Source organism: Toxorhynchites rutilus, chromosome 3, assembly GCF_029784135.1.
Source record: "Toxorhynchites rutilus septentrionalis strain SRP chromosome 3, ASM2978413v1, whole genome shotgun sequence".
NCBI lineage: Eukaryota > Metazoa > Arthropoda > Insecta > Diptera > Culicidae > Toxorhynchites > Toxorhynchites rutilus.
Genome location: NC_073746.1, coordinates 51,689,649 through 51,714,220, shown reverse-complemented (window position 1 = coordinate 51,714,220; position 24,572 = coordinate 51,689,649). Strand labels below are relative to the sequence as shown.

Sequence of the window (24,572 nt, the reverse complement as noted above, 5' to 3'; positions counted from 1 at the left end):
ATCGACGAAAGCTAGTTTGTTGTGATTGCTTGTAGAGGAGTCATGAAGCAAATTTAACACTAGACTTACGGATGTTGATTATATACCTATTTTTACTGAAGTGAGCCAATATAGATCACAAGAAAATTGAAGTTTTTGCAAAGAAAGTAGTTCCAAATCAATAAAATGAAATGTTTATTATCAAAAAAATCATGGAAAACATTTCTTACATGTGAACTCTGTTTTCGAAACCGATTTTTAATGAGTCAAATTGGCTCGACCCGTAAATCTAGTGTTAAGCACTTGTTTTAATACTTATTCAACAACAACACTCTCTGGCACTCAAATATAGGAGACCGTTATAAGGGCCATTTGGTTTGCATAATTCTTAAAAAGTTATGAAATATAGCAGAAGTAGAATATTTTACTGAAAATTTACCTGCTGACATATATACCTCATATAAATGAATTAATGCTCTGAGAGGGAAAATTGTATTGAGCTCTCACGAATTTCGGTTATCAGAAACAACTATCGACGAACATTCCTGTTCTTTACAATGATTACTGTTTACACATTCATTCCGATCCAGCTAACGAAACTGGAAATTCTAGTAAACACCGTGTAGTGTGAGTGCTTACAGTTATCGAAATCTGTTGATAATCCCACAACATAGAAAACTCCGTCCAGGCTGTCGTATCGTAGTAGATCAGTCGAAGTATTACAAGTGATGTTACTAAGCGGGTCTCTCGCACAAAGCTGAGTTCCCTGGATCTTATACCTATGAGTTCTCTGGCAGTCGGTGTTATACGTTGCCATTACTCTGGTGAATTCTGTCTCGCCGTCATTATCTATAACATCAATAGAAGTTTTAAAATATTACCAACAAATGCTGCCAAATATAATAGGATTACCAGGGAAATACAACACACCAGAGGTACATGTGTTGTATTGGTCCATAAACAGGCAGGAAATATATATGAGGTCAAAATGAGATTTCTATCCAATCGAATCATAGCAATATCGTTAGTGTTGTCGGTTGTATTGTAAGCGTGGTGCACCAGTATTGCGTCTACTCGATACGCCTTTTAGATAACACTTCCCGCAAGTTTGGCGATGTTACGTTGAGATCTTTCACCAAACTTGGACATCCGGAGAGCTGCGGATCGATTACGTTATGTTCAGTATCCACGATACCACTCATTGATATCGTGGATACTGAACATACTGAACACAGCAGGCTAAAGAACTGGTAGCACACAACTCAATCGTCCCATTGAACAGAAATTGGTTCCATCTTCTTGAACATCTCGAAGCCGGAACGCAACGTGCTGTGCGTCCATCATATGTATGGCCAGGGTCACCCTCTTGAAGATCCGAATCGACGAACTGTACTGTACCATGGGATTGCTTGTAGTTCGGAAAAAAGCACGGACTTCATCCATTCGGCGTAATTTGCCACGCTAATCGCTATCGCGTGTTCACCGAAACCACATTCCCTACCCAGATAATTCAATCCGTACACCATGGGATAGAAATTTAGATATTTAAAATCTGAAGTGTGAAGTGCTCCACCAGTCACAAGTTCGCAGGACTTCGGCACAAGGAACAAATTCTGCCCATTGCAAATATGTTCGTCAGTTAATCCATTACGAAGCAATGGTAGATATCTCTTGGGGATGATACAAGTCGAAGCGTTTTGGAAACGGACTCGTGGGGTTAAAATCGTTATCGATGGATCTGGAAACATTTTACACTGCGTTAAATTATACTTTACATTATAGGATTACATCCATTACCTATGTTTTTTATGTGCGCACTCATATAAAGAAAGAAATTAATGTCGCGACGACCGGATCCATGTACATGAACTTCTTGTGATATACTCTTTTCTTGCCATAGACAGGGCGGATCGAGATCTTGGAAGTCGAGAAACTTTTGCAATCGTAAAATAGCTATATTATTATAGCTACTTCCCTGTTTGTAGTTTGGATGAATGTGAATTTTCGATACCTCCATTGTAACATTATTCGAATAATTAATATGAGAAACGCGCTCTCTGCAACAACGAGAAAGTACAATTAATGTAAAAACTAATTATTCTCGCTCAACGTACCCATTTTTGGTAACACATTGTGCAAGCATCAATACAGTGTCCTCATCGATTATTACACCACAACAATTATTTGTTTTTCCTTTCCATGCTAACTGCACAACGTATGATGGTAGTCCATTGGCCAAGAACATATGTCTCCGATCGCTGTCCACGGCAACATAATTGGGAGTACGCTCCATAATCATAGCATCCTCATACTCACGAAAATATGCGAAACGTAATGCACAAAATGTGGCGTTGAAAACATTATCTGTAACGAAAATATCAACTTTAGTTTGTAAGGACCGTATCGTTATTTATGGGTACGCCTTAGAGTCTCCGTCTGAAAAAGACTATAGCTTGTTTTGACAGCTGTTTATTTTTCTCCTGTTGTTGACACAGTTAGCGTTCAGTTAGCATTGTTAAAAGATCGTTTTTTCCTAAAAGTGCAATCATGAGAGGGCTAACAGAAGAAAAACGAAAATCCATTGTGACCAGATACTGCTCCGAAACAGGAATATCAATGAGAAAATTGGCGAAGGCGGAAGGAGTAAGCGTCCATGCGGTCCAAAACGCTATCAAGCGATTTGGTATGTATAATACATTGAAGGATCTACCCGGTCGCGGCAGAAAACCTGGGCCATCCAAGCCAAACTTGGATAAAAAGATTTGCAGGCAATTTGAAAGAAAAAAGGAATTATCGATACGGGATTGCGCAAAAAAGTGTGGAACATCAATCGGTATGGTTCAACGTGCCAAAGAACGTAACTCACTGAAGGCATATAGAAAGCAAAAATGTCCCAAACGCAGCCAAATTCAGGCAAGTTCCGTGAAAACCCGTGCCCGTAAGCTTTACGATGGGATTTTAAGCAAACGCGAACTGTGCATCGTCATGGATGATGAAACCTACGTCAAACTGGACTACAAAACTCTTCCTGGGGCACAGTTTTACACTGTAAAGCAAGGAACAGATGTCCCGAACGCGGAGAAGTCAATTTTTTGCGAAAAAATCGGTAAGAAAGTGCTGGTTTGGCAAGCTGTTTGTCAATGTGGCATGAAATCATCTCCTTTCTTCACTCTCGGGAATATGAATGGTGAAATTTACCGGAAAGAATGTCTCCAAAAGCGTGTGTTACCGCTCATCCGAAAGCACACTGGTCCGACACTATTTTGGCCTGATTTGGCATCATGCCACTATGCACGTTTGACCTTGGATTGGTATCGCGAGAATAATGTCGATTTTGTGGAAAAGGAGATGAATCCTCCAAATTGTCCGCAAATAAGACCTATTGAAAAATTTTGGGCTTTGATGAAGGGACGACTGCGGAAGAAGGACAAGGCAGCCGATGACCTTGAGCAGCTCAAAAAGGATTGGATAAATGTGAGCAAACAAGTCGATGAGACGGTTGTCCAGAACCTAATGAGGGACATCAAGAAGCAGGTGCGATCATTGGCGCGAAAATCAGAATCTTGATTATTTTTTACTGTTACTCCTTTCTTTCATTCATAAGATACAATATTTTGATATCAGAACTGAAAAATAAATGCAATATTTGAAATAAAGCTGTGTTTTGAGTGTACCCATAATTAACGATACGGTCCTTAAGTTATATTTTAAAAAGATATTGCATCTACTTGGAAGTATTACACCACTATTTAGCATGGTTTCAACTATCCAGTCATGATACGGCGCTATTTTAGTATAAACTCCCGGAACAGACATTCCACAAGCGGTTCCGAAGGAAGTTACACCAACAACAAAAGGGGTCATTCTTGCATTGTGCATCAACTTGTTTTGAAGTGGACCTCCTGAATCACCCTACAACGAATGAACAGTAAATTAGAGTCCCATGGTTCAGAACAGGATTCATATAATTTTTGTCATTTCACATGTATCCATCTTTTCATCGAAAGCACATATCTGGTGCGGTTGAAGTCCACGTCTCAGCTTCCGATTCGTTCCATTTGAATATACATTGCTGCATTCTACATTATCAATAGGTTTCAGTGACACTTTCAGTAATATAGGTGTCTGATTGTCAGCTGCAAAGTTTGACCAAATGTGATAATTTAATGCTGCTGAATGACACACCTACCATGTCCTGTTCGACCCCAGCCAGTAGCTTCCAAAGTTTTAAATCTCACTTCTTCATCTGTCCAAAGGCATGCTGGTACGACGACTTCACTGAAACTGCAGATCGGATATTATTTTAGATGTTGTTATTATTGTCGTTAGAAGTTTCCATTAATCACTTACTCGACATTCCGCTCCAACTTAAGTAAAGCGATATCGTGGTAATGTGCTATGAACCGATGTTGAGGATGTCTGAAAATCGCAACGATCTTCAACTGCTGCGCGTATTCATCTCCCTCGGTTGTCGCAATATTCAAATCGCCAAATCTGACGACGTCTGGAGCTTGGTTCCTTGAAAAAATAAATAAATCAAGAAACTAGATCCAACTGGACCAGATTATCTACTAACTCGGAATCAACGACACAGTGTGCCGCCGTGAGTACGAAGTTGCCCCATATTAACGTTCCGCCACACTTCCATGAAATATTCCCGTTCGGTTGGGTCCATCCAACAGCTCCTATGTGGGCAAACTCCTTCAACCGAGCTGGATGTCCAAACGCTGGTTTCACCAAACCCACCCGATATAACTTGTGAAATCGCAAGTGACAATCTGTGTGGGAAAGATACTCAATCGCTTGAAGTTTCATATGTCGTGTTCAATCTGGGAAGTTATTTGTAGTATGTGGTCAGATTTTCGTATTCAAGTCACATACAGGATAGTGAAAAATGTGCATTTCTTTCCACACTAAACTCTTGAAATTGTTTGTATTTGTAGTGACTCATAAAACACCAGCAAATTAATGAACGCATGCTACTTTGATCAATCAACCAAGCGAATAACAAGATCACATTCTAATACACTATGAAAACCGTTTATCATTTTCATGATTTCGCTAAAAAAATACTTCCCTAACAATATAATATGTTTTCCCTTTTAGTATTCAGAGAATCACTAAATGAGGACCACTTTCTGTTTCAATGAATTTTATAGATCCCCGGATAATTACCGTCGAAGGAAGTACGCTCATTAGGAAGCGTTAAGATTTCTTCATCTTGACCTTCAACTGAAACGTAAGAAAAAAAATCATTCACTTTTTCGATGCTCCTAGATAGATACAAACCACAACATAGAAATATAGTAAGAGTCACAAATACACTCCACGTTGCGCTTCATACTTAACTTGATTCAATCGATTGGAGCTACTCGAACACTTAACGTAAGCTACAGTTGTACAGCTGCCGAGTGCATTGACGATGTGATGTAGCCTTTAATCAATAAATGCTAATAATTTATGAATATGTACCCGAACCACCACGCATGAGTTCAACTACACTTGATAACACTTCGACAGATTAATTTAATTAGATGCGGTATGTTTCATTTCTAGTAGAGATGACACGCGCGGAGGTAGAAAAAACCTTATTCAATTCGACTCTCATCACAAAAGTGTTCTAAAAATGCCTCTCATACAACAAAACCAACAACAACAACAAACGAACAAGGAGACGATCTGCCGTAGTGGTAACATCCATACCTAAAGGTCACGAGTTCAATTCTCACTCCCAACATTCTTTCGAAATGGAAGTAAAGTGACGAACCAGCCAAAATGTTGAAAGTCACTACAATACAGAAAGAAAAAAAAACAAACGAGCAAACCTCAAACCAAGGAAGGCTCTGAAGCCGATCCCATAATCTTAAAGCGTCATAAAGTTTCTGAAATATAGGGGTAGTGAGGGCAAAGTGGCCACGTGGGGTAAAGTAGTTACCTGCTTGTTTGGTAGCATAACTAATGAATATTGATACCGTATTGATAGTCACCTTATGTTTTGAAGAATTTCATGACTTTTGAGTCGCCCTGTACTTCAGTGAAGCTGTCGCTTGTCAAAATATAAATAACTGCGGAAACTACTGAACCGATCGACATGAAAATTGGTATGTAGGGGTTTTCGGGGTCGGGAGGTCGCATGGACAATAAAATTGCTATCTAATACTTAATACGTAGGTACCAAAATTTCAAATGAAAATGAAGAATATTTCAGAAAAACAAACTTATAACTAGTATCCAAAAGATTCGCATCAAAATTGAGACCACATGCCACGTGGACAACTTCAGAGAGGGTAGGAGGTACAAAAATGCCCAGGTAATGTCCATGTTAACCAGGGAACTTAATTCTCTGGATTTTTGTTACTTTTCGAAATCTTGCCTTAAGGACTCTCTTAAGGGCTAAGCCCCTAGACTTCAGCAAATCCCGAATAAGGCAACCACTAATCCTTCAGAATCCGAGGGTTCCAGAATAGTCCGTCCAAGTGAAATGAGTGGGCTGATTTTCGGATTGGGATATTCTTACCACTGTTTTAGAACTCCTTCCCTGTTAGGAGTTCTGGCGTTGCGGATGTTGTACTTGACTGGTTCGGTTCGGCTGGCTGGACTCGGAGGACTTGATCCTGATGGTTTGCTTCCGAAATTGAACTGTTTTTTTGCTTGCTTTCATGAACCTTTGTCTTGACGAATTGAACTAACTTATAGAGTAAAAATCCGGCCTATATACACACGAATTCTTACTCTAGCTTAAAATTAAGAGGAAGAAAAAAGATCTCCCTTTCCTACTCAGATAACCGAAACCGCATCGGTTATCTGCCTGCCTATTTGCTACATAAAATTCAACCCACTTGTTTGTTGTTGTTGCTTATAAAACATACCGTATTCTTTATAAGCACACTCAACAGAATTGTGTGTTTACTATTCAGCCATTCCTTGCCAAACCGATATAGTGGTTCTCAGATTTTCGCCAAAAGTGGTAATTTTGTTCTTTATGGCAAAACATTAGAGCCATGTTTTTCAATTTTTTCTCAGAGTGCCCATTTAAATTTTAGAATGGTCCGAAAAATGATTTTTTTTTCCATTTTTTCCCAAAAATTTTTTTTTTTTTAAATGTAATTTTTGAACGACATCGACATACCAAATTGAAGCCAAGAAGCTAGCCTTCTATTAAAAAATATTTAACTTGCAAAAAAAAATAGATTTTATTTTCGTAATTATCGGTTGTACGTGTTTTTTATTGTTTTCGTAGTTTTGGACTAGATGGCGGTATACTTTTTTAAACTTTTTCTCGGAAGCTGGGGATTATATAGCGCCCTCTAGTCTAAAGCCATGAAAATAATAAGAACCTTTTACAATCAATAATTACGGAAGTAAAATCCATTTTTTTTAAATTATTTTAAATATTGTTTTTCTGATAGCAATCAAATGCGTTCCCTCGGTAGTTAGCGCCGCCCAATGAGCCAGGCTTGTGCGAGCCATTGGTGGGAAGCGCCAGAGTGAACGTGTTGAATTATTACGAAGTAAAAACTGGGGGTCAATTCAGAACCACCATTTTGGGATCGGTTCAGGCCACTTCGACTTCTTCCAGCAACAGATAGATTCAATCTAGACAGCTTATTTTGATGAACAGACCATAAGCACTTAAAATTGCCCATTGAACTCATTTTCCATATAGGTCAAAAAACATTTTTCTCTGTTATTGAAGCAATAAAAAACGCAAAATGACAGCTAATACTCTAGAATGAAGAAAGCAAAGAAAAATTCACCAATTATGATATTGTCAGCGTTGCGATACCTTTCATTTGGCACTACTGAAAATCCCGTAAGAAGCACATGAGATACAATCAGATGAGGACCACCGGTAGGGTTAGGACCACTTTCCCCAACTTCAGAAGGGGAAGGGAAAATCTCAGAAGGAAGTGATAAATATTCAGGATAAAGCTAACATGAAAAACAGTTTATATCTTGCTACAAAACGGTGAAATTTATATTCAATACACTTCATTGATTTTGTGACGTGACAACGTTTTGCGGAGATTGTTTTTTTTCCACTCAGAGCATGTTATCACGTCACACAATGCATGCCGATATATATATATATATATATATATATATATATATATATATATATATATATATATATATATATATATATATATATATATAAGTTAACGACGAAACTGCAAACCCAACTTGGAAACAAACGCCAACCGCCCCAAGCGTGTATCTCGCTTCATCAGCAGCATCAAACCTCCCAGCCAGCCAAGGAAAAATTTAAAAAAATTAAAATGAGCCATCTTCACCAACAAGTTGCCGATTTGCAACAAGAGTTGGCAAATCGAGATGAATTAATTCATCAATTAAGAGTTGAAGCGCAAGGCGCTGCCGAAGCTGTTAACGCAGCTCGAGCAGCACAAGCCGAACACGCAGCGCAAGCAGAACAAGCTGAACAAGCAGCGCAAGCCGCGAACGAAGCCGCCGCCGCCCAGGCAGCAGCAGCAAACAATGTAATTAGAGGACAACAAATTGAAAGTGTCCTCAAATCCCTACAAACACCGCAAATTCTCCGGGACCTACCGTCTTTTGACGGCAATCCCGTAAAACTCCACTCCTTCATACGATCAATCGAAAATCTCATCCCAATAATTGATTCTGTGCGAGGAACAAATATGCACACTATTTGGACCCAAGCCATTAGATCAAAAATTGTCGGTGATGCCGATAACGTTTTAGAACTGTACGGCACAAATTTAGAATGGAGAGAAATTAAATCGAATTTAATTACTCATTACAGCGACCGAAGAGATGAAATTTCTCTTACTAGAGATCTCTTTGGAATCAGTCAAATTGGATCAGTTGAGGATTTTTATGGGAAAATATCTCACATTGTATCATTGTTAGTAAATTTTCTGAATATAAACGAACTGAACGTGCAAGTGAAAACTGCCAAAAATTTATTTTACCAACAAATGGGTTTGAAAGTCTTTTTGTCAGGCTTGAAAGATCCATTAGGTCCAATTATACGTGCGCAAGCTCTCCGAAATATGAAAGAAGCTTTACGGCTATGTTTACAGGAAAAGAATTATCATTTTGGGAAATATACTCCTAAACCTCAACCTCCACCAATTCCCTCGAAACCTAATTCACAATATCCACCAAACCATAATGCAAAATCTTTCCCTTCATATCCAATCCAATACAGAAAACCGTTCCCACAATTTCCCCCGAGACAAAACCATAACCCCTTCCAACAATACACACCGCGACCACAGCAGCAAAATTTCCAATACAAACCCAATCCATTTAACATTCAAAAACCCCAGAACACACTTCAATTTCCCCAAAATCAATTTGTAAACAAAAATGCATTTGCTCCAAGACATATACCACAACCAAGGCCAATACCTATGGAAGTTGATCCATCGATAAGATCGCGGCGAGTAAATTATATAAACAGGCCGAATTACCAAATTCCACAAGAAAACGCTGAAAATAAAAATTATCCACTCGAGTTCAATGATCATGAATATGATCAGCAGCAATATTATTACGAACATACAGAAGAAGAAAATATGCCAGGGTCACAACAAAATCAAACTGATGATACTGCAGAAATGACGAACGAGCCGATAGCTGAACAACAAGACGATAATGAAACTGATGATTTGAATTTTCAGACGGTCGAATATTCACGGCCACCAACATAAATAATTTCATCCCATATATCGTACTTGAAACAACAAAAGGTCCCCTACGGTTCCTTATCGATACGGGAGCCAATAAAAATTACATCGATCCCAAGTACGTTAATATTGACAAATGCAAAATCACAGCACCAATGCGCATCCGAAATGTAAGCGGTACGCACAAAATAAATCGATATGCCAAACTTAATCCTTTCCCACAAATTAAGGGAATAGAAAAACAAACATTTTTCGTATTTCGGTTCCATTCATTTTTCGATGGACTAATTGGATATGAAACCTTGAAAAATGTAAAAGCAAATATTCTGACCGAAACTAACGAACTACAATTTCCCGATGGAAAAATTAAAATGTTTCGAAAATATCCAGATATCAAGAAGGTCCATCTAAATTCAAATGAAACTAAAATAATTAATCTCACAATAGATACCGAAAACGGAGACTTTTTTCTCGAAAGTGATTATTTCATTCAACCACAAGCAGTAATTCATTCCGGATTATACAGTATATCAGACAAAAACGCTCGTGTTGTGATTACAAATTATTCAAACGAGCCATGCTCGATTAATCTAGACAAAACATTTTTGACACCAGAGATCAACAATTTTGAAACAGGGCACAGAAGTGCATGTCCATCAGGCGAAGTCATGAAAAAATCCCTTTTTGAGCAACTTAGAGTTTCGCACTTAAATGATGAGGAGCGAAACAAACTTTTAAAATTAATTCATAAAAATGAGGATGTATTTTTCATTGAAGGCGAGAATCTTACTTTTACTAGTGCCATTAAGCACGAAATAAAAACAAAGGATGATTTGCCTATACATTCTAAATCATACCGTTACCCATTTTGTCATAGGGAAGAGGTACAGCGACAGATTTGCAAAATGCTTGAACAGGGCATCATCCAACATTCCAGTAGTCCGTGGACGTCACCTGTGTGGATAGTCCCGAAAAAAATGGATGCTTCCGGACACAAAAAGTGGCGCCTAGTAATAGATTACAGAAAATTGAATGAAAAAACGGTTGATGACCGTTATCCGATACCCAATATCACAGATGTTCTCGACAAGTTGGGACGTTGTATGTATTTCTCAACTTTAGATCTTGCTTCCGGCTTTCATCAAGTCGAAGTAGAGAAAAAGGATATTCCTAAAACTGCATTTAGTGTCGAAAACGGGCACTATGAGTTTTTGAGAATGCCGTTCGGGTTGAAAAATGCACCTTCCACGTTCCAGCGCGTAATGGACAACGTGCAAAGGGAACATATTGGTGTCATCTGCCTCGTATACATGGATGACATCATCGTTTTTTCAACTAGCCTCACAGAGCATCTTGACAATTTGGCGAAAATATTTGCAACTCTTCAGAGACATAATTTGAAAATACAATTGGACAAGAGTGAGTTCCTTCATAAGGAAGTTGCTTTCTTGGGCATATTGTAACGTCCGATGGAGTTAAACCAAATCCGGATAAAATTGATATCATTCGGAAATGGCCTATCCCAAAAAATGAAAAGGAACTTCGAGGTTTCCTAGGTATACTAGGTTACCACAGAAAATTTATTCGAGATTTCGCTAAAATAGCAAAACCCCTCACAAATGCTTTATGAAAAGGAGAATCGATTACACACTCAAAAGAATTTGTTACTACTTTTGAGAAATGTAAAACAATTCTCTCTGGAAGTGATATTTTACAATATCCTGATTTTTCAAAACCATTCATATTGACAACAGACGCTTCTAATTTCGCCATTGGAGCCGTTTGCTCGCAAGGTCCTATTGGAAACGATAAACCAGTAGCCTTTGCTTCCAGAACATTGAATAAGTCTGAAGAAAAGTACTCCACAATTGAAAAGGAGCTTCTAGCAGTGGTATGGGCGTGTAAATATTTCCGTCCATATCTTTATGGACGCAAATTCATTTTGTACACCGATCATAAACCCCTTACTTATGGTTTGAATTTAAAGGACACCAACAACAGATTAGTTCATTGGCGTCTCTCTTTAAGTGAATTTGATTACGAAATTAAGTATCGACCAGGAAAACAGAACACTGTTGCTGACAGTCTTTCTCGAATACGAAACGAATTGAATGTAAATGAAAATGATTCCTCTGATGACATAAGCATGCACTCAGCTGATACGGACGACTCTGAATTTATCGGTTCCCGGAATAAATCGCCACAGAAAACGACTGCAACAGAAACCACCGCTTATAAAATGTGTAGTAGGCTATAAATATTGTGGCGCGGTATTGTATTTCAAAACAAGAATTAACCGGGCAAACGTATCGCCCCAGGCAAACGTAACGCCCCGGGCAGACGTATACCGTCCGACGCTCGCTAGAGCTCGGTCGGACATTGCTAAAGGATCGTATCCTATGTTTCAAACTAACCGGGCAATCAGTGGATCCCAGGTTTGCGTGCGAGACACCGCCGCTTCCGACGGCGGGTCGGCGGTGGACTCGGATTGCGTCATCTTGGCGGCATGGGCCGCCTCGATTCCTTATCCTCGCCAAATGGGGACTTCGTCCCCATTACATTGTCCTCAGAATAAATTTCGAAAAACGAGAACAAGAGAATAAATTTATAATAGAAATGTGAGGCACATGATGTTTTTCCCGCGCCAAATATTTCTAGCCTACTACACTTTTTCTAAGCGGTTGTTTCTGTTGCAGTTGTTTACTGTGGCGATTTATTCCGGTCACCGAATTTATCAAATGTACAGAACTACCACTGAACACATTTAGTAACCAGATTGTTCTCAAAATTGGTCCAGATGAACCTGACAAATATGAACAAATTTTTCCAAAAGTATTCCGAAGAACAATAACTAAGGTTGGTTTTGGAGTCCCAATACTAATTAGGATATTCAAAGATTACATGGATCTAAGGCGCGTTAATTGCATACTTTGTCCAGAAAATTTGATAAACAGTATACAGATAGTATATAAAAATTATTTCAGCAGATGCAAATCATTTAAAATAGTTATTACCCAAAAATTTTTAATCGCTTTAAAAACGCCGGAAGAACAAAATCTAGTGATTGAACAAACACACGAATCAGCTCACAGAGGTGTTTGGGAAAATAAAACACAAATTTCGAAACGTTATTTCTTTCCAAAAATGAAATTCAAAATTCAACAATTCATTAAAGTTTGTGAAGTATGCAATGTCAATAAATATGATAGACATCCATATAAAATTCTTCTTGGTTCTACACCACACACTAAAAAACCCTTTGAAATAGTGCATACTGACATTTTTTTGAGTCAACCCTTTATATTCTTATCAGCAATTGACAAATTTTCCAGGTTTGGAACATTGATTCCTATAAAATCAAGAACAATTACAGATATAAGGAAAGCCTTGCTCAAATTATTCTCCACATATGGTACACCTGGACTGATAGTAAGTGATAACGAACCGGCTTTACGTTCCGCAGAAATTAGAGGATTAGCTAGTAATTTGAATGTCCAGATGCATTTCGTGCCCGCGAATCATAGTGAAAGCAACGGACTGGTCGAAAGGTTTCACTCAACCATAGCTGCAACCATAGCATTAAACCTCAATACACAAATCTAAACAATAAAGAAAATGAAAAAGAGTACAAGCTATTTTCCTAATAGCTTGTACTCTTTACAACAATACAATACATTCAGCTACAAGATTGAAACCTAGAGAAATATTTTACGGTTTGAAAGATGGACACGAACGGCCTCTCGACATTGATTTAATGCTAGAAGAAAAGAACAAATTCTATGATGAGGTTATTTTGGCGAATGAAAGAACGCAAAATAAAAATCTAACTAATCTAATACCATAATAAAGGTAGAGAAATACAACCTCCCATAGAAGAAAATAAAACAGTATAAACTGATTCAAGGAATTAAAGGAAAAACTAAAGAAAAATATCACCTGACCAAAGCTGTTGAGGACAAAGGAAGAGTAATTCTCGATAGGTCTGGACGGGAAATTCATAAAGAGAATATTAAAAGAATATGAACTAATATCTTTTTCTATTTTCAGGATGGACGTTTCATTAATCATTATCCTACTGTTCCTTCCCTTTTCCCACAATAAATTTATCCAATTACACGATATCACAAATAATCCTGGAGCGCTAAATTTAAGCGCGGGAGAGGGCAGAATTCAAGAAGGAATATAGTAGTAAACGTCGAGGAACGTAGTCGAGTAGTGTTTTTTTAAAAATCCCAAAAGGCCATCGAAGATCTTGAGTTATATATGTATATATATATTTTTATGTATATGTATATGTATGTATATATATATATATATTTTTATTTTTTTTTGACAAATCATACATAAAGTTTACTTAGATGTTTTCAAACGGAACTGAAAATACAACATTAATGTTCAAGAGTCGAAAACCGCAAAAAGTCAGTACACTAATGTATTAGCCTGTCAACATGCTAATAGAAGTATATAATATTCTCCAACTGATGATTCTCTGTAGAAAATATATTATATTATAATATATTATTCCAATTTTACTCTGACATCGTTTGCTTTTCGGAAATCGTGTGATTTATGCATGAAAACAAGAAAAAAAACCTTTTTTATATGAATCAAAGCCTTGTCACCTCACGCTGGAATGGGTCCTATACAGATGCTAAATCGGGTCAATCTGGATTCAAGTCATTATATCGTGGGCTTTCCTCCATTCAGCTTCACCTCTAATGTGATTGTTTTTCTGACTGCATAAATTCCTCTGTTCATTTTGTCTCCATAAAGTAAAAAAATTCGCGGAATTACAGATTACCTTCTATCAGAGAGCTATGTAAAGTATCCACTGAGCGTTGAACAACGTCGTCTCGCGACCTTTTAAGGCGAAATTCCATCTATTCAACATGCTACAAGTCAATGGTTCTTACTCATTGGAGTGTCCCTATTTACGACATAATTGGTCTTGTCGAGCAATGCTGGCCTTATCCAATGGCCTGCGGAACGGTGCGGCGTGTGTAGCACTGCATGTATGGCCATATTGGAGCAACTACGTCATTTATTGACGATTACAATTATTCACCACAATAATGGAACAACACAATATTTGATCATAGAATAATAACATCAGAGCAGATATGTTGGAACATTGAGCATTCGCATCGAGATGGAAAATGAAAGGTGGGAAGATTTTTAAATCTGTGACGTCACAGATTTTGTTTATGCATGTTGCTTTTCTTATAATAGTCCACTACATAGGAAAATTGTTGTTATTACAAGTAAAAATAAGCAGATGAAATGAACGAACAATTTTTTTTCTCAAAAACAATGTTAGCGTTCAATATTATAAAAGCCCAACTGACAATTTAGCAGAAACTGAAATTTCAGTATTATTGAGGTATTCTAAACATAATTTCAATTCAATTTTTCTTCTCGTTCGTCGACCAAAAACGTAAATGAACAAAGTCAGAGTCCCATTATCTTTTGTTCCTTTAACGGAGAAACATTCAACAGTGGATGGGAAAAAAGGTTGCAAGTTTTTTCATGTAAAATTCACTTGAAAAATAAATTTAATTGACTCCGTATGAACTAGATTGAGACGAAAAGTTTTCCGCTTGTGTCTTAGTTTTAGACGAATAAAGTGTTCAACACCCTAATTGTGAACAAAGTAATTACAATTGCTGACAAGAGAAAAACTTCCATGAAGTTGCTCTAAAATCCAAACGTAGTAGACATTAGAATACTATTTCTGATATAAGAAGAAATCAAAGAAAAAAATAAACATTTTAGTTTGTGACATGTTCTGTTTTTCTTTATAATGCGAAAAATATATTTTGGAAATATGTAATTAGTTTCTATATATCCTCTTTCAAATTTATTCGCTGACACACTCAATGTTGTAACATTTGAGTAACTGACTGGTATGCCTGATATGTGAACTTCCAATCATCCAGACTACTTATACAATCAAAGTTTAACACAACCAAAACTCGTGAATCTTCCCACCTTCTGTTCTTCATTTCGCATTCGCATAACTCTGTGTAGTGGCTGAAGTGGAAACAAAATAAAAAATGGCGCAAGTATCATATCCACTGTTGTTTACCGTTGACTTGTAGAATGTAGCATGTTGAGTAGATGGAATGCCGCCTTCAAACACTTTTACATGGCAGCGTCCAGAAAGGCCGAACGCTGTCACGTATCTTCTGATCCGGGCAATGAGAGGGCTGACTTAATGACAAAGTTGGCCGCGGTTGAAAGCGACGTTTATCCGCTTCGAATCGCCTTCAATGGATTTTATGCTTTAGTCAATCAGAATACTGTCGCGAACTAGCAGCGCAAATGGATCGAAAATATTTTGATCCGGTTGCACCATCCAATTATTTTAGGTTCAACAGTCTGAACTTAAGTCGGAACTTTATTCACACCTGCCCCTGACTCATGTCCATTCATATCTCTTTAGTTTCAACCGTGTCAGCACCAATGAATCAAATTTGTAGTCAAGACCTTCACGACATCGAGCACGTTAGTTGTTCGTTCGAGATATACTTGTAGTCAGATCGAATTTTCGAGCCCAAGGAAACGGTTCAGTTTGCCGATAAGAGATGGATTAGCTAGGTTAGACCTTGATTAGATGTTCCAAATTTATGTTTTTCCTAAAGCTATCGATCTTCTTGTGTGATTGTCAATATTGTCTCACTCTCCTTATTTTCTCTCTATCTCTCTTTCCTGAAAAAAGTATGATATATCCCCCTCTTTTAAAAATCCATAGAGTTGAGAAAAATTGAGTGATATATTGTAGAAATAAATGAAACCTACGAAAGTCTGTGAAATTGTGAAAATGGAATTTATAACTTTGGGCAATTGACCATCCTATGTATATACAAGGCTTAAATAAATCAGAGAGGATCGAGTGAAAATCGGAATTTTTCGGTTGATTTGGTAGGGAAATTGTCTTACGATGATTTCTGTTTACTGATGATACTGATTACTATTTACACATTCATTCCGATCCAGCTAACGAAACTGGAAATTCTAGTATACACCGCGTAGTGTGTGTTTTCACAGTTATCGTCATCTGTAGATAATCCCACAACATAGGAAACTCTGTCCGGGCTGTCGTATCGTAGTAGATCAGTCAAAGTATTACAAGTAAAGTTATTATGCGGATCCCTCGCACAAAGCTGAGATCCCTGAATGATATACCTATGAGTTCTCTGGCAATCGGTGTTATACATTGCCACTACTCTGGTGAATGCTATATCACCGTCATCATCTGTAACGTCAATAGGAGTGTTAAAGTGTTACCATTAAGCATTGCCAAATATATCAGGATTACCGGGAAAAACCAACGATAACACCAGAGGCACATGCGTTGTATTGGTCCATAAGCAGGTAGGAAATATATATGAGCTCCAGATGAGATTGTTTTCCAATCGAATCTTTGCAATATCGTTAGTGCCATCGGTTGCATTGTAAGCATAGTGCACAATTACTTCGTTGATTCGATGTGTTTTCTGAAAACCATTGTCCTCTATTTTTACGGCGACAGGTAATTCATTCCCAATACAGCTGGCTGTAGTTAGGATTACCTTTTTGGTTATGATTGTTCCAAGACATCTAAATTCCAAACTTCCTTCTGTTAGCCAGCCAATGTATACCTGTAAAACTATCACTTAAATATCTGGTTAGCGAATCAATCTCAATACCATACAAGTGAACCCGCTGGCGATGTTACGTTGAGATCTTTCACCAAACTTGGACATTCGGTGAGCTGCGGATCGATTACGTTATGTTCAGTATCCACGATATCAATGAGTGGACAGCAAGCTAATGAACTGGTAGCACACAACTCAATCGTCCCATTGGACAGAAATTGGTTCCACCCTCTTGAACACCTTGAAACCGGAACGCAACGCGCTGCGCGTCCGTCATATCTACGACAAGGGTCGCCCTCTTGATGATCCGAATCGACGAACTGTACTGTACCGTGGGATTGCTTATAGTTCGGAAAAAGCACGGACTTCATCCATTCTGCGTGATTTGCCACGCTAATCGCTATCGCGTGTTCACCGAAACCGCATTCCCTACCCAGATAATTCAATCCGTACACCATGGGATAGAAATTTTGATGTTTATAATCCGAAGTGTGAAGTGCTCCACCAGTCACAAGATCGCAGGACTTCGGCACCAGGAACAAATTCTGCCCATTGCAGATATGTTCGTCAGTTAATCCATTACGAAGTAACGGAAAATATCTTTTGGGGATGATACAAGTCGAAGCGTTTTGGAAACGGACTCGTGGGGTTAAAATCGTTATCGATGGATCTGGAATTTAGCATAGCGCAAAATAATATTCTTCATGATACAATTACATCCATTACCTATTTTTTCAATGTGCTCATCCATATAAAGAAAGAAATTAATGTCGCGACGACCGGATCCATGTACATGAACTTCTTGTGATATAGTCTTTTCTTGCCATAGACAGGGCGGATCGAGATCTTGGAAGTCGAGAAACTTTTGCAATCGTAAAATAGCTATATTATTATAACTACTTCCCTGTTTGTAGTTTGGATGAATGTGAATTCTCGATACCTCCATTGTAATATTATTCAAATAATTAATATGAGAAACGCGCTCTCTGCAACAGCGAGAAAATACAATTGATGTAAAAACAAATTATTCTCGATCAACTTACCCATTTTTGGTAACACATTGTGCAAGCGTCAATACAGTGTCCTCATCGATTATTACACCGTAACAATCATGTGTTTGTCCATTCCATGCTAACTGCACAACGTATGATGGTAGTCCATCGGCCAAGGACATATGACTCAATTCGGAGTTCACAGAAACATAATCGGGTGTACGCTCCACAATTATAACATCCTCATACTCACGAAAATAAGCAAATCGTATGGCACAAAACGTGGCATTAAAAACATCATCTGAAACGAAAATATCAACTATAGTTTGTAAATGATAGTTATAAAAAGACATTTCATCTACTTGGAAGTATTGCACCATTTTTTTGCATTGTTTCGACTATCCAATCATGATATGGCCCAATTCTAGTATAAACTCCCGGAGCAGACATTCCACAAGCGGTTCCGAAAGAAGTTACAGCAACGATGAAAGGTGTCACTCTTGCATTGTGCATCAACTTGATTTGAAGAGGACCTCCTGAATCACCCTGCAATTAATGAACAGTAAATCAGATGGTTGAGAACGGGGATTTTATCATTTTTGTCACTTCACACGTATCCATCTTTTCATCGAAAGCACATATCTGGTGATCTTGAAGTCCAAGTCGTAGCTTACGATCTGTCCCATTTGAATATACCTTGCTACACTCTTCATTATCGACTGGCTTCAATGACACTTTCAGTAATATAGGTGTCTGATTGTCAGCTGCAAAGTTTGACCAAATGTCATAATTCAATGCTGCTGAACGACACACGTACCATATCCTGTTCGGCCCCAGCCAGTAGCTTCCAAAATTTTAAATCTCACTTCTTCATCTGTCCAAAGGCATGCTGGTACGACGACTTCACTGAATCTACAGATTGAATAATATTTCACGTGTCGTTATTATTGTCGTTAAAAGTTTCCACGAATCACTTACTCGACATTCCGCTCCAACTTCAGTAAAGCAATATCGTGGTAATGTGCTAAAAACCGATGCTGAGGATGTCTAAAAATTGCAACAATCTTCAATTGCTGCGCGTATTCATCTCCATCAGTAGTCGCAATGTCTAAATCGCCAAATCTGACGACGTTTGGAGGTTGGTTTCTTGAAAGAAGCAATGAAATCCAGAGACAAAATCCAGTTAATGCAAATATTCTATTTACTCAGAATCAACGACACAGTGTGCCGCTGTGAGGACGAAATTTGCCCATATTAACGTTCCGCCACACTTCCATGAAATATTCCCGTTCGGTTGGGTCCATCCAATAGCTCCCATGTGAGCAAACTCCTTCAGACGAGCTGGATGTCCAAACGCTGGCCTCACTATTCCCACAACCTCTAACTTATGGAATCGCATATGACAATCTGTAGGGGGAAAGACACTTGATCGCATAAGTCGCACTCAATCGTTTCGTGCTCAACCAAGGAAGTGAATTGCATACTGATTCTGTATTATAGTTACATACAGGGCAACATTAAATGCGCATCACATTCCACTTCCTGTTGATTCTGTTATTCTCCAGGTATTTACCGTCGAAGGAAGAACGCTCATTAGGAAGCATCAAGATTTCTCCATCCTGACCTTGAACTGAAACGTAAGAAAAAAGAATCATTCAAGCTTTGGATGCCATCAGAACGATAGATACAAACCCGAACTCAGAAGAACAGCGAGAATCACAAGGTATTGAATACTCTCCACATTGCGTTTCATCCTTAACTAAGCAGTTTGATTGTATCGGGTGTAACTAGTCGAACGATGAACGTAAACTGCAGTTGTGCAACGTCCGAGCGCATTGATGATGCAGCTTTGATGATTATCGCCCCTAATGAAAAAATGTGAATAATATTTAGTTGAATCACCCAGAAGTTCAACTACACTTGATAACCCATCGAGGGATTGATTAATTAAATGCAACATATTCCATCACTGGTAGAGGTGGCACGTGCAATAGACAAAACACTATGTACACTATTCATTTCGTCTCTCATCACCAAAGTCCTTGCAAAACCGATGAATTTATTGATAGATAATTCAATGGTTATACAATATTATTCACAATGAAATTCAATATTCAATAATAACAAAACACATCAAAAGTAAACATCGCCATAAATTATACACCTAGACATTTGAAGAAAAAATGAAGCTTTCGACTACATCTATGGTTCAGGGCCAGCAATATTGTCTGGGTTAGCCCTGAACCACTAAATACATTGGAAGAATAAAAATATGAATATTGCTTATAATTGATAAGGAAATATATACATTTCAATTGATAGATCAAGCTCCAGAGCTTGAAATAACACGTCAAACCCGGAAAATCACAATCTCAGTTCAATTCAATACAAATAAGCAATTATGTTTATCGATAGCCGGTACATGGAATGCCTCATGGTGTAAATCTAAAAGTAATCTAAAATTTCCAAAAATAAAAACAATGCGAAAAGGTTGTCCCAATTAATTTGAGAATTTATGGTCATTTCGTGAGGAAGTAGAAAATCGTAAGCCACATGTTCAAATGGCTTGCCAGACTAGCACATTTTGGTCAAATTTTTCCTCCGCCAACTGATTTAGTGTAAAACTGAGGCCCCGGCAGTGTTCTAGAGTCCTCCATCAAAATGCGGCGATTTGAATTATCCAGAATACACCAATAAAACACTGGAGCCCTCGTTTTAGCACGATATTGCTGTTCCGGAGTTTATTTGGATACTTTCAGCATCCTGTTGGTTTTCAAATCAATTTTTCCTTGATTCGCTGGATCATTCGAATGATGATACCAAATTTCTTGGTCTAGTCACGAATAGGTTGATCAATGCCAACGAATATAATTCATGACTTTCGGTATCACTAGAACCGGATTTACGTCCACTTTTCGGATTAAAGTGTTTGATTTTCATGTTATAAGCTTGTGTAAAAGCATATGTTTCAAAAGCCTTTCTTTTTCTTTTATCATCTCTTTTGGAATTGTACCTAAAAAAGTCCAAAGAATTTCAGCGGGGATCGAACCAAGGCCGGCTGGAATGCAAAGTTTTACACGACCACGCTATCCACATAGCCACTGGTGATGTTGCATAAATGCATGATAATATTACACTGCATTATAAAATGAACTTGGAAAGTGTTTTCTAAGAGTAAAATGGAGAGCATAAACAAGAATTTATATCTTTCTCGGTCGTGTATGTGGCAAAGTATGCGAAAAATTTTAATGCGTGCTTATTTGTAATGTGTCTCTTGTTTCGCTCGCTCATATTGCTCTTATATTGCTATAGCATATATGCCTGGTTCAGATAGCTTACCATCAACTCGAATGAATAGTCAGAAGTGCAACGAAGTACTTTACTTCTGTTTTTTCATGAAAAACAATGTGATAATTGAGTAATTTGGCATCAATTCATAAAATCCAGAAGGGCAGGGTTTCATGAATAGGGGCTTCAGATTCTGGACGGGTCAGCTTGTTTACCAGATCAAAACCCTGTAGAGAACGTGTGGGGAGTGATCGTACGAATAGTAGATGCAGCTTAGCAGCAGTATGAGTGATTTGAAGAGCTTAAACGAGTACAGGTCGGACTCGATTATATATAATCGCAATTTAACTTTCAACGTTAATTTTCGAATCCAATACATAATCGAATCACAAAAAAGCTATTTTTCTATTACATGAATGACACAATTATTTTCTTAAGATTCGATTATGTATAGGATTTGAAAATAATTGTTGAAAAAAAAATGGTCGACTATATATAATCGAGTCCGACCTGTAGTATCCTCTGCGTAGAAGGAAATACACACTACAACATGGCGCAGCTGTGTCGAAACCACCCCGAATGAGATATTTGAACTGACTGAGAACTAAAGATGACTTACAAATTAGAAACTTATTGTAATTCATGTGAAATTGACGTAAATTTTGTATAGGAGTGTGAGTTTTTACATCTGGTTCTATAGTTATGAAACACTGGAATGTTAGTTTTTTGAATGTTTCGTACCTGAACACAACAATGAAGTTAAAATGGCCAGGTTTATAAATGAAGATAGTTATTGTGTTCTACACTGTATACATCAATTCAACCGACTTCTTACATATCTCTGGAAACTCAAAAAAATAGTGATTCTATAGTTGTGAAACGCAGTGTATATTATAAAAATGATATACCAGTATGGGGGAATACGGCATTTTCCATCATTTTTAGGCTCATTTAAAGTAATAAATCGGGATGCCAAAAATCGGAATGTGGTAGTCATGAATAGTCATTTCACCTAATAATCTCCGAAATACGTGCAACGAAAAAAAGACGGGTGGGTAATGTCGGGGACATAACCGGAGAGACGTAGGACTACAGAAAGCCTATATGTTATTATTCGGATATCACTATTTTATTAACTTTTTTTTAAGGTTTGGTAGCCCTGAAAACACCAATGGATTCATTCTTGTTCTCCTCAAACATTTCACATTTCACATTTGACATTTCACAATTATTCAACTGTTTATCTGCAGAAAAATAACAGATTTTTAATTTTAATATATGCGTAGAAATAATTCCTTTCATTTGATTCAAACATCTTTGCGATCTATTAAGAAATGCTCAAGTTATTAGCTTTCAAAATCTCGAGCGTGGATAATAATTAGTTGGACCCTTGGAAACTGAAGGGAGATCTCAGAGGAAATTCAGAAGAAAAAAAATAACTAACATAAAAGTTATTATATAGACACATTTCAGGCCAACTCTGCCATTTAAATGAAACAAAAATTTCTTCATAACTCGAGAACTAATCAAGCAAATGGAGCCAAATTGGGCATATGGAGGGGCAATGGGCTGTGAGGGGCAATAAATGTTTCTATTATGGTTCGACACTCTTCCCTCTCACTAAATAAGGGAGGGGGGATAGGTTTGCATAACTCGAGAACTAATCAAGCAATTGTAGCCAAATTTGGCATGTGAGGTTTTTTGGGTACGAGAAATGTTTCTACGATGGTTTGACACCCCTTCCTCCTCTTGAAGGGGAGGGGGACCCATCAAAATATAATATAACCCATATTTCAACCAACCATATTCCAACCAAACATGACAAGCGAATCTTTTGGAAACTCTGAAGGAAATCGGAAAATTCGGAAAATTGAATCCCCATATGTTTCATATCACATAGTGACAAGCGTTGTTAGTTCATTTGATGTTTGCGCTAACGAAATTGATCTTTGTTCGAAAGTGGAAATGAATTTTCAGGTAAACAAAACGCACCCTTATATCAAGAAACATAAATTGAAACGTTCAACACAGGCTGTTCGTTTCATGCCCTTGAAGTAATCCCCTTTGTGGTGGTGTCTGATGGATCCCACCGTCAAGTGAGAACCGTGAGCGTAAAAAAGGACGTATGATTATTTTTTCAAATCATCCTTATTGATGAATTCTGACTCATCGTAACATTCCTCCCCTGACAGTGTTCAATTTTCGTTTTAATATACACGGGATGAGTACCACTAAATTTTTTAAAGTCTAAAAGCTTAAAACGAATGCTTCAAACCAGATATTGTTCACTGGAAAACATAAACTGTTTCCATGCCGTACCTCTACACAATTAATTATTTCCAAAACAGACAAACCGCCACAAATTTCACTTTGCTCTAGTCTCATATTATCCACTTCACCAACAAACAACCGGGCGCTATCAGGATGAAGAGGGCTTCCTGCTGTACAATTTCATTATTTCCGCAACCCAAACTGAACAATTTCACCACCGATTCCAACACCTGCAATGCTTGGTCCCTGATGAAATTCGTTCGGTAATAGTAGTACCACCCAGGACAACACAGTGAAATGTGGGATTCGTGTTCCACATTTCTCGGTTTCTCCTTCCTGTGAAATAACGCAATTGGCCTGAAGGTGGTGATAATTATATTTCCGTATACAGCGTAAACTTCGCTCGAGCTGCTAACTGTTGTGGCACATTCGCTACGACGCTGTATATTTTCATCGCCTCGAGCGTGGCGGAATGACACATCGCGATGTGTTTTACGACGTTTGCGTTAATTTGTATGTCAACAGTTCTGACAGACAGAGAAAATGCTCGAATGTCGAAAAAATGTACTTTTTTCGGATCCATCAACTTGAGTAAGCAGCGCAAGTGAGCAATGAAAAGATACTTAGTGAGTATTTCGAGTATCAATCCAACATTCTTGATATAGTGTCCCAAAGTTATTATGTACACGGATCTATAGAACATTTGCATCGCATCTAGGAAATATCTGTAC

At 37.9% G+C, this 24,572-nt stretch overlaps 3 protein-coding genes across 4 annotated transcripts; all 3 read right to left on the bottom strand.

Moving 5' to 3' along the window:
- Positions 1-421: 421 nt before the first annotated feature.
- Positions 422-3,936, bottom strand: LOC129780003 (clotting factor B-like). The gene is made up of 5 exons (XM_055787837.1): positions 3,708-3,936; positions 2,094-2,343; positions 1,777-2,036; positions 892-1,717; positions 422-828 (listed from the first exon to the last, which is right to left on the bottom strand). The coding sequence occupies exons 1-4, from the start codon at positions 3,856-3,858 to the stop codon at positions 1,338-1,340; spliced, it is 1,041 nt and encodes a 346-aa protein (XP_055643812.1). The 5' UTR covers positions 3,859-3,936; the 3' UTR covers positions 422-828; positions 892-1,337.
- LOC129773110 (serine protease snake-like) lies at positions 3,759-5,396 on the bottom strand. The gene is made up of 8 exons (XM_055776663.1): positions 5,374-5,396; positions 5,269-5,303; positions 5,155-5,211; positions 4,556-4,757; positions 4,330-4,497; positions 4,169-4,263; positions 3,963-4,115; positions 3,759-3,891 (listed from the first exon to the last, which is right to left on the bottom strand). Exons 1-8 carry the CDS (start codon positions 5,394-5,396, stop codon positions 3,887-3,889), a joined length of 738 nt encoding a protein of 245 aa, XP_055632638.1. The 3' UTR covers positions 3,759-3,886.
- An 11,060-nt stretch (positions 5,397-16,456) lies between these two features.
- LOC129779999 (uncharacterized) lies at positions 16,457-24,221 on the bottom strand. Of its 2 annotated transcripts, XM_055787831.1 has the most exons (13): positions 23,890-24,221; positions 19,975-20,147; positions 19,856-19,912; positions 19,488-19,689; positions 19,261-19,428; positions 19,100-19,194; positions 18,889-19,046; positions 18,645-18,828; positions 18,334-18,583; positions 18,017-18,276; positions 17,347-17,960; positions 16,972-17,293; positions 16,457-16,908 (listed from the first exon to the last, which is right to left on the bottom strand). In XM_055787831.1, exons 2-13 carry the CDS (start codon positions 20,033-20,035, stop codon positions 16,628-16,630), a joined length of 2,652 nt encoding a protein of 883 aa, XP_055643806.1. In that variant the 5' UTR covers positions 20,036-20,147; positions 23,890-24,221; the 3' UTR covers positions 16,457-16,627. The 2 variants fall into 2 exon arrangements, with proteins under 2 accessions (XP_055643806.1, XP_055643807.1); XM_055787832.1 differs by lacking the exon at positions 23,890-24,221 and having other exon boundaries at positions 19,975-20,223.
- Between the last annotated feature and the right edge of the window lie 351 nt (positions 24,222-24,572).

Excerpts from the sequence above, each read along its gene's own strand:
- LOC129779999 (XM_055787831.1), bottom strand. The coding sequence starts at position 20,035 with ATGAAACGCAATGTGGAGAGTATTCAATACCTTGTGATTCTCGCTGTT. Across the intron at positions 19,913-19,974 it reads CGCTGTTCTTCTGAGTTCGG|TTCAAGGTCAGGATGGAGAA; the intron begins GTTTGTATCTAT and ends CTTACGTTTCAG. Across the intron at positions 19,690-19,855 it reads TGAGCGTTCTTCCTTCGACG|ATTGTCATATGCGATTCCAT; the intron begins GTAAATACCTGG and ends TTCCCCCTACAG.
- LOC129773110 (XM_055776663.1), bottom strand. The coding sequence starts at position 5,396 with ATGCACTCGGCAGCTGTACAACT. Across the intron at positions 4,264-4,329 it reads AAGTTGGAGCGGAATGTCGA|TTTCAGTGAAGTCGTCGTAC; the intron begins GTAAGTGATTAA and ends TCCGATCTGCAG. Across the intron at positions 4,116-4,168 it reads CTGGGGTCGAACAGGACATG|CTGACAATCAGACACCTATA; the intron begins GTAGGTGTGTCA and ends CAAACTTTGCAG.
- LOC129780003 (XM_055787837.1), bottom strand. The coding sequence starts at position 3,858 with ATGCACAATGCAAGAATGACCCCTTTTGTTGTTGGTGTAACTTCCTTC. Across the intron at positions 2,344-3,707 it reads TAGTGGTGTAATACTTCCAA|ATAATGTTTTCAACGCCACA; the intron begins GTAGATGCAATA and ends TTTTCGTTACAG. Across the intron at positions 2,037-2,093 it reads CAATGTGTTACCAAAAATGG|AGAGCGCGTTTCTCATATTA; the intron begins GTACGTTGAGCG and ends TCGTTGTTGCAG.